General features: G+C 47.8%; 1 protein-coding gene across 3 annotated transcripts in view; it reads left to right on the top strand.

The window, feature by feature from the left end:
- ATP9A (ATPase phospholipid transporting 9A) overlaps nt 1–8,309 on the top strand; it is a 181,178-nt gene that overhangs the window by 29,293 nt on the left and 143,576 nt on the right. For 2 of the 3 annotated variants that reach the window (XR_001888369.1, XM_017888155.1), the window contains exon 2: nt 4,358–4,502. Coding sequence is in view for 2 of the 3 variants with exons in the window: in XM_017888155.1 (XP_017743644.1) it covers nt 4,358–4,502 (145 nt within the window). In the remaining variant the exon portion in view is untranslated. Of the gene's footprint in view, nt 1–1,223; nt 1,317–4,357; nt 4,503–8,309 lie in introns of those variants that run through there. The other variant, XM_017888156.1, reaches the window with a different exon arrangement.

Raw genomic sequence — 8,309 nt, 5'->3', positions numbered from 1 at the left:
ATAAATAAATAAATAAATAATAATTAAAAAAAAATAAAAGGCCGGGTGCGGTGGCTCATGCCTGTAATCCCAGCACTTTGGGAGGCCGAGGCAGGCGGATCATGAGGTCAGGAGTTAAAGACTAGCCTGACCAACATGGTAAAACCCCGTCTCTACTTAAAAAATACAAAAATTAGCCGAGTGTGGTGGCGCACGCCTATAGTCCCACCTCAGAAGGCTAAGGCAGGAGAATCGCTTGAACCCAGTAGGCAGAGGTTGCAGTGAGCAGAGATCTCGCATTCCAGCCTGAGCGACAGAGTTATTAGACTCCGTCTGGGGAAAGAAAAAAAAAAAATGGCATGAGGAATGGGCCTCACCAGGTACTGAATCTGCTGGTGTCTCCATCTGGGACTTTGCAGCCTCCAAAACTAGGAGCAGTACATTTCCGTTGTTTGTAAATTACATAGTCTAAGGTATTTTGTTATAGTAGCAGGAAGGGACTGAAACAAATGGTTAGATTTGTTTCCAGTCTCTTGCTCCCACAGTGGAGTGAGTGACCTGTACTTTGTGCATATGCACAAAGATGATAGGCTAAGCAATTAATAAATAGCATATCTGGATAGCTTGATGTGTGGAAACTTCTGCTAAAACAAAACAGAACAAAAATTTTGTATAAACAGTCAACCTGACAGTTTGTGATTCTCTTAAATTCATTTTTCATCTTTCGTTGGAACCATGCAACTATGAAAACAGTCATTACTGGATTATTATAAGAGAGGGAGAGAAATCCTGGCTTAAAACATCCAGTAAGGTTTCTGCAAATACAATGATGTGTTTTCTGACAAATGAATCTTCCCTCCCTCCTTTCCTTCCCTTTTACTCTCATCCCTTTCCTCTCCCCCTCTCTCTTAGCTTCCTTCATTCATTCAAAATGTATTCAGTGAGTGTCCACTGATGGCCAGCATGGGCGATTTGCACTTGGGAACAGGAGTGGGGAGAGTGTTTGAACTCCCTGAGGCTTCTGTGTGTGTCTCTGGCTTTTGGACAACTTAGAAAGGGGCTAACAAGAATGAGTTACTAGAAGTGAAATGTCTTAGCAGAGCCACACACTCCACCATGAATGCCGGTTTACTGGAATGAGGATGCTATTTTTAAGAAAGAGCATTGTGTTTCATCATGGAAATTTTGAGCATCTGAGCAGGCAGCCTGCTGGCTCGCTCATCTTTAAGGTCCTGATGCACAGAGACCGTGTTTGCTCAGCTTTGTACCCCAGCACCCACCAGGACCTGCCCTGTGGGAAGAAGGGAAGAAGGAAGGTCTGGGTAGACGAGTAATATGTGAGTTGTTGGTCACCTCAGCTGGCAACATCCCAGGGGGCTGGCGGGGCTGGCAGGGCTGGGACCTTGTCTCAGCCTTTGAGTGCTGGGGCAGTGAGATGAGCAGTCCAGCGAGGGACGTTTTGTTGCAGTTTTCGGGAGCTGGCACTTCTCAGAATGCCTTATTTAATAAAGCTGTTCTGAAGGACAAGCTGCCCTTTTTGGGGTCCTCAGAGTAGCTTTGTTTTGCAAGAGCAGCCCAGATTCCTCAGTGTTCCTTTGCCTTGTGGGAGGGTGATGTGGGAGTGGGGTGCCGATGTTGGCACCAGTGTGCTGCCCCCTTGGGAAAACCAGGTTGGGGGCGCCCTTGGGGTCATTCTGCCAACAGCTGGTGGGCTGGCTTCTCTCCAGGTTATATCGAGCTCTGAGACATCATCTTTGTGCCTTGCTCCTCTCATGTGTTGCTGAAAAGGAAAGCTGGGGGTGGAGAGGAGATTCCCCCGCTTCCCCTTTTGCCTTTATATAGCCATCTTGCTGGAACCAGCAGCTGTGACAGCATGGGTTGGGGAAAAGACACTAGGCTTTGAAATAAGGCTGACACAGTTCAAGGCCAGGCCCAGCTGTTCCTTACGTCTCTGCAGACTTGAGTGCTTTAACTGTTGCAGGCTGCCCCTTGTTTTTGTTTTTTTTTGGAGACGGAGTCTCCCTCTGTCACCCAGGCTGGAGTGCAGTGGCGTGATCTCGGCTCACTGCAACCTCCGCCTCCTGGGTTCAAGTGATTCTCCTGCCTCAGCCTCCTGGGTAGCTGGAATTAAGGCATGTACTACCACATCTGGCTAATTTTTGTATTTCTAGTTGACACGGGGTTTCACCATGTTGGCCAGGCTGGTCTCAAACTCCTGACCTCAGGTAATCTGCCTGCCTCGGCCTCCCAAAGTGCTGGGATTACAGACGTGAGCCACCTCGCTCGGCCCAAGCTTCTCTCTTATCTATGAAGCATAGATGTAATACTACTGCTTATTGTGATTTATTTATTTGTTTATTTGTTTATTTATTTATTTATTTATTTTTGAGACTGAGTCTTGCTGTCTCCCAGGCTGGAGTGCAGTGGCGCGATCTTGGCTCACTGCAAGCTCTGCCTCCCAGGTTCACGCCATTCTCCTGCCTCAGCCTCCTGAGTAGCTGGGACTACAGGCGCCCGCCACCACGCCTGGCTAATTTTTTTTTTGTATTTTTAGTAGAGACGGGGTTTCACTGTGTTAGCCAGGATGGTCTCGATCTCCTGACCTCGTGATCTGCCTGCCTCAGCCTCCCAAAGTGCTGAGATTACAGGTGTGAGCCACCGCACCTGACCCGATATATTTATTTTCTTAAATCCTTTTATTCTAAAATAAAGCCTACCTTTAAAAAAAAATAATTTTTTTTTTTTTTTTTTGAGATGGAGTCTTGCTCTGTCACCCAGGCTAGAGTGTAGTGGCGATATCTTGGCTCACTGTAACCTCCACCTACTGGGTTCAAGTGATTGTCCTGCCTCAGCCTCCTGAGTAGCTGGGATTACAGGTGCCCGCCACCATGCCCGCCTAATTTTTGTATTTTTGGTAGAGACGGGGTTTCACCATCTTGGTCAGGCTGATCTCGAACTCCTGACCTTGTGATCCGCCCGCCTCAGACTCCCAAAGTGCTGGGATTACATGTGTGAGCCACCGTGCCTGGTTAAAAAATTTAATTTTTAACAGAGATGAGTCTTACTTTGTTGCCCAGGCTGGTGTCAGTCTCCTAGACCCAAATGGTCCTCCCACCTCGGCCTCCCAAAATGTTGGGATTACAGGCATGAACCACCATGGCTGGCCGAATCCTACTTTTTGGAACACAGTCTTGTGCCACATACTAACGTATCAGCCAACCACAGACTACATTTTTTTTTTTTTTTTTTTTTTTTTGAGACGGAGTCTCACTCTGTCGCCCAGGCTGGAGTGTGGTAGCGTGATCTCGGCTCACTGCAAGCTCTGCCTCCTGGGTTCACACCATTCTCCTGCCTCAGATTCCCAAGTAGCTGGGACTACAGGTGCCTGCCACCACGCCTGGCTAATTTTTTGTATTTTTAGTAGAGACGGGGTTTCACCATGTTAGCCAGGATGGTCTCGATCTCCTGACCTTGTGATCCACCCGCCTCAGCCTCCCAAAGTGCTGGGATTACAGGCATGAGCCACCGTGCCCGGCCCACAGAACACATATATAACCGTGTCCCCATTAGATTAGAATACTGTATTTTTACTGTGTTTAGATTGTTCAGCGACACAAGTACTTACCATTGTGCTGCGACTGCCTGCCTTATTCAGTACAGTCTCATGCCGTACAGGTTAGTAGCTGAGGAGTAATAGGCTGTACCATTCAGCCTAGTGCGTAGCAGGTGATAGCATTCAGGTTGTGTAAGTCACTCTAGAATGTTCCCACAGTGCCGAAACGGCCTAATGCATTTCTTAGAACATATCCCTGTTGCTTAAAACTGCATGACTGTAAATAATTTGGGATTGGGGACAAAGTATCTTTTTATTTATTTATTTATTTTTTGAGACAAAGTCTCACTCTGTCGCCAGGCTAGAGTGCAGTGGTGCGATCTCAGCGATCTCAGCTCACTGCGACCTCTGCCTCTAGGTCTCAAGCGATTCTCCTCCCTCAGCCTTCTGAGTAGCTGGGATTACAGGCATGCGCCACGACGCCTGACTAATTTTTGTATTTTTGGTAGAGATGGGATTTCACCATGTTGTTGGCCAGGATGGTGTTGATCTCTTGACCTCATGATTCGCTCGCCTTGGCCTCCGAAAGTGCTGGGATTACAGGTGTGAGCCACCGCGCCTGGCCAGGACAAAGCATCTTTTATTTGGACCACAGCTTCTGCTTCTCTTTTCTTGTTTCACTGAAAGATGAAGCCTTAGATATAACTGTGGTCCCGAGCCAGAGAAGATGCTGTAGAGAAAAGCATTCTGAGAAGAGTGGGCAGACATGAGCACAGCCTCGATGTGTGGGCGTGGCCTTGATGCGTGGGTCTGTCTTTCCCACAGGTGCTGCGAGTGGCTGAGATGCTGCGGTGGAGGGGAGGCCAGGCCCCGCACTGTCTGGCTGGGGCACCCCGAGAAGAGGGACCAGAGGTATCCTCGAAATGTCATCAACAATCAGAAGTACAATTTCTTCACCTTTCTTCCTGGGGTATGTGCAGACAGGGACCGTGTTCTTTTCTTATTTCCATCACAAATACATGCGTTGGTACAGCTGTGATGTGATGTGATGTGATGTGATGTGATGTGATATTATGTTATGTTATATTATGTTATGTTATTTTTTAGAGTCTCATTCTGTCGCCCAGGCTGGAGTGCAGTGGCACAATCTTGGCTCACTGCAACCTCTGCCTCCTGAGTTCAAGCGATTTTCCTGCCTCAGCCTCCTGAGTAGCTGGGATTACAGGCGTGTGCCACCATGCCCAGCTAATTTTTGTATTTTTAGTAGAGATGGGGTTTCACCATGTTGGCCAGGCTGGTCTTGAACTCCTGACATCAGGTGATCCACCCACTTCAGCCTCCCAAAAGGCTGAGATTACAGGTGTGAGCCACCCTGCCTGCCGGTACAGTCTTAAAAGACTGAGTTCCCTGTGGCAGATGTCAGTGACTTTTCTGTGCCACCTTAGCCCCTGGTTGTTCATCTTCCCTGGGCTCAGCACTGGGTAGTGGCGGGGTTGGAGGTGGGGTGGGTGGAGAGGGCACCTGCCTCTGTCTTCAAGGCTGTATGACCCCACCTGCTCAGTTAGAGTAACTTGACATGTATTTGGTGTGCTGAGCCTAAGAGTGAAAAAGGCATTCTGGGGACCTCGCATTATGACCAGAACAGCAGAAAAGAATATCAGCAGTGCTTACATTTCCCTCCATCATGACACATGTAGTCAGTATTGGCAAGTTGGGAGATAATAGCTTAGAGGAGACAAAAATAAAGATGCATTTTAATCTTACCATCTATAGGTCGGGTGCGGTGGCTCAGCCTGTAATCCCAGCACTTTGGGAGGCTGAGGTGGGTGGATCACAAGGTCAGGAGTTTGAGACCAGCCTGGCCAAGATGGTGAAACCCCATCTCTACTAAAAATAAAAAATCAGCCAGGCGTGGTGGCACGCGCCTGTAGTCCCAGCTACTCAGGAACCTGAGGCAGGAGAACTGGGAGGTGGAGGTTGCAGTGAGCCGAGATTGTGTCACTGTACTCCAGCCTGGGTGACAAAGCGAGACTCCATCTCAAAAATAATAATAATAATAAATAATAATAACAATAAATAAAAAATCTTACCATCTATAGAGAGAATTTTCATTAATGTTTTTGCTAATGATAAATGTTTCTGGTGGCATAACACTTCCACATTAGCTTACACAAATCCATGGACATGTGCTCAGCAAACCTTCCCCCTAACATGCACACAAATTCAATATCTATTTTTATCCAGCACAGCCTCCAAACACACACCAGTTGACTTTGAGAAGCAGCAGTAGCTCTCAGCTCCAATGCAGAAAGGAACATAATGGCAGTGTTAGATATTGAGTGATAGTACAGAGGCACAAATCTATTTAGTTGGAATTTTTTTTTTAGAGACCTGATCTCACTGTCTTTTCTGGGCTGGAGTGCAGTGGCATGATCAGAGCTATTGCAGCCTCAGACTCCTGGGCTTAAGCCATGCTCCTCTCTCAGCCTCCCGAACAGCAGTTTGAATTTGTTTTTTTTTTTTTTGAGATGGAGTCTCGCTCTGTCACCCAGGCTCGAGCGCAGTGACGCCATCTTGGCTCACTGCAGCCTCCACCTCACGGGTTCAAGCGATTCTCCTGCCTCAGCCTCCCAAGTAGCTGGGATCACAGACACCCACCACCACACCCGGTTGATTTTTTGTATTTTTAATAGAGATGGGGTTTCACCATGTTGGCCAGGCTGGTCTCGAACTCCTGACCTCAGGTGATCCACCTCGGCCTCCCAAAGTGCTAGGATTATAGGTGCAAGCCAACGTGCCCAGCCGTGAGTTTTTTTTTTAAGGGTGATTTTGACTATATTCATTGCCAGTTTCCTCAGCTCCCCCCAACTCTCAGTACCTTAAGTGAGGAATAGGTTTATTCTCATTCATGGAAAGTCTGATGCAGACTGGGCCACATTCCTCCATCTCCTGGCTATGCCACCTGGAATATGTGGCCACCAAAGTCACCAGGTTGGCACAAGAGGCACCAATGGCTCTTAGCTGCCTTAGCCTCAGAGAGATGCAGTTCTTCATTACCTGCTGGCCCAAACTAGTCACGTGGTTTCAGTCTGACTCTCAGTTGCATGCCAATGGTCAGAACCACACTGCTCCCCAGGGGAGGATTCGACTGTGTTATTTTATGGAATAGAGGTCATATTGTGGACATAACCTTTTTTTTTTTTTTTTTTTTTGAGACAGAGTCTCCCTCTGTTGCCCAGCCTGGAGTACAATGGCACGATCTCGGCTCACTGCAACCTCCACCTCCTGGGTTCAAGTGATTCTCCTGCCTCAGCCTCCTGAGTAGCTGGGATGGCAGGCGTGTGCTACCATGCCCGGCTAATTTTTGTATTTTTTAGTAGAGACAGGGTTTCACGGTGTTGGCCGGGCTGGTCTTGAACTCCTGACCTCGTGATCTACCCGCCTCGGCTTCCCAAAGTGCTGGGATTACAGGCGTGAGCCACTGTGCATGGCCATGTAACTTTTTAAAAATAATTTTTTATTTTATCTTTTGAGATGGAGTTTCACTTTTTATTTTTTGAGATGGGGGACTCACTGTCACCCAGGTGGGAGTGCAGTGACGTGATCTCGGCTCTCTGTTTGCCTCCTGGGCTCAACTGATCTTCCCGTTTCAGCCTCCTCAGTGGCTGAGACTACAGGTGCATGCCACCACTCTTGACCAATATTTGTATTTTTTGTAGCGATGGGGTTTCACCATGTTGCCATGGCTGGTCTTGAACTCCTGAGCTCAAGCAGTCTGCCCACCTCAGTGGCTGACGCCTGTAATCCCAGCACTTTGGGAGGCTGAGGCGGGCAGATCATGAGGTCAGGAGATTGAGACCATCCTGGCTAACATGGTGAAACCCTGTCTTTACTAAAAATACAAAAAATTAGCCAGGCATGGTGGCTGGCGCCTGTAGTCCCAGCTACTTGGTTGGCTGAGGAGGAGAATGGCATGAACCCGGGAGGCGGAGCTTGCAGTGAGCCGAGATTGCACCACTGAACTCCAGCCTGGGCGACAGAGCAAGACTCTGTCTCAAAAAAAACCCAAACAAAACAAAACAAAAACACAGTCTGGATGCAGGACTCAGGTCTATAATCCCAACACTTTGGGAGGCTGAAGTGGGAGGATCGCTTGAGCCCAGGAGTTCAGACCAGCCTGGGCAACATAGGGAGACCCTGTCTCTACAAATAACAAAGAATTTAGCTGGGCATGGTGGTGCATGCTTGTGGTTTCAGTTACTTGGGAGGCTGTGACAGGAGGATTGCCTGAGCCCAGGAGTTTGAGGCTTCAGTGAGCTACGATCACTCCACTGGATGCCAGCCTGGGTGACAGAGTGAGACCTGGTCTCAAAAAACAAAACCAAACCCTAAAACACACTTAACATAGTTGATGCCCCGTGTGCCCCTCCATGTTAGATTTTACCCCTTCCCCAGGAAGTAACTGCTCTTCTGAATTTGGTGTTTACAATTTCCATGTATATCATTATTTACTCTTTCTTTTACAAAAGATACTTTTATTATCCATGTGTGTTTTTCTAAACAACATATGGAAGTGTTTAAGCTCTATGTGAAAAGTATCGTGTAAATTGTATCCTTATTCAGGAATTTTTTTTTTTTTTTTTTTTTGAGACGGAGTCTTGCTCTGTTCCCCAGGCTAGAGTGCAGTGACGCGATCTTGGCTCACTGCAAGCTCCGCCTCCTGGGATCACGCCATTCTCCTGCCTCAGCCTCCTGAGTAGCTGGGACTACAGGCGCC

Source organism: Rhinopithecus bieti, unplaced genomic scaffold, assembly GCF_001698545.2.
Source record: "Rhinopithecus bieti isolate Rb0 unplaced genomic scaffold, ASM169854v2 scaffold_15834, whole genome shotgun sequence".
Lineage (NCBI taxonomy): Eukaryota > Metazoa > Chordata > Mammalia > Primates > Cercopithecidae > Rhinopithecus > Rhinopithecus bieti.
Note: the sequence above shows the minus strand (reverse complement) of the source record. Positions and strands in the feature narration are given on the sequence as shown.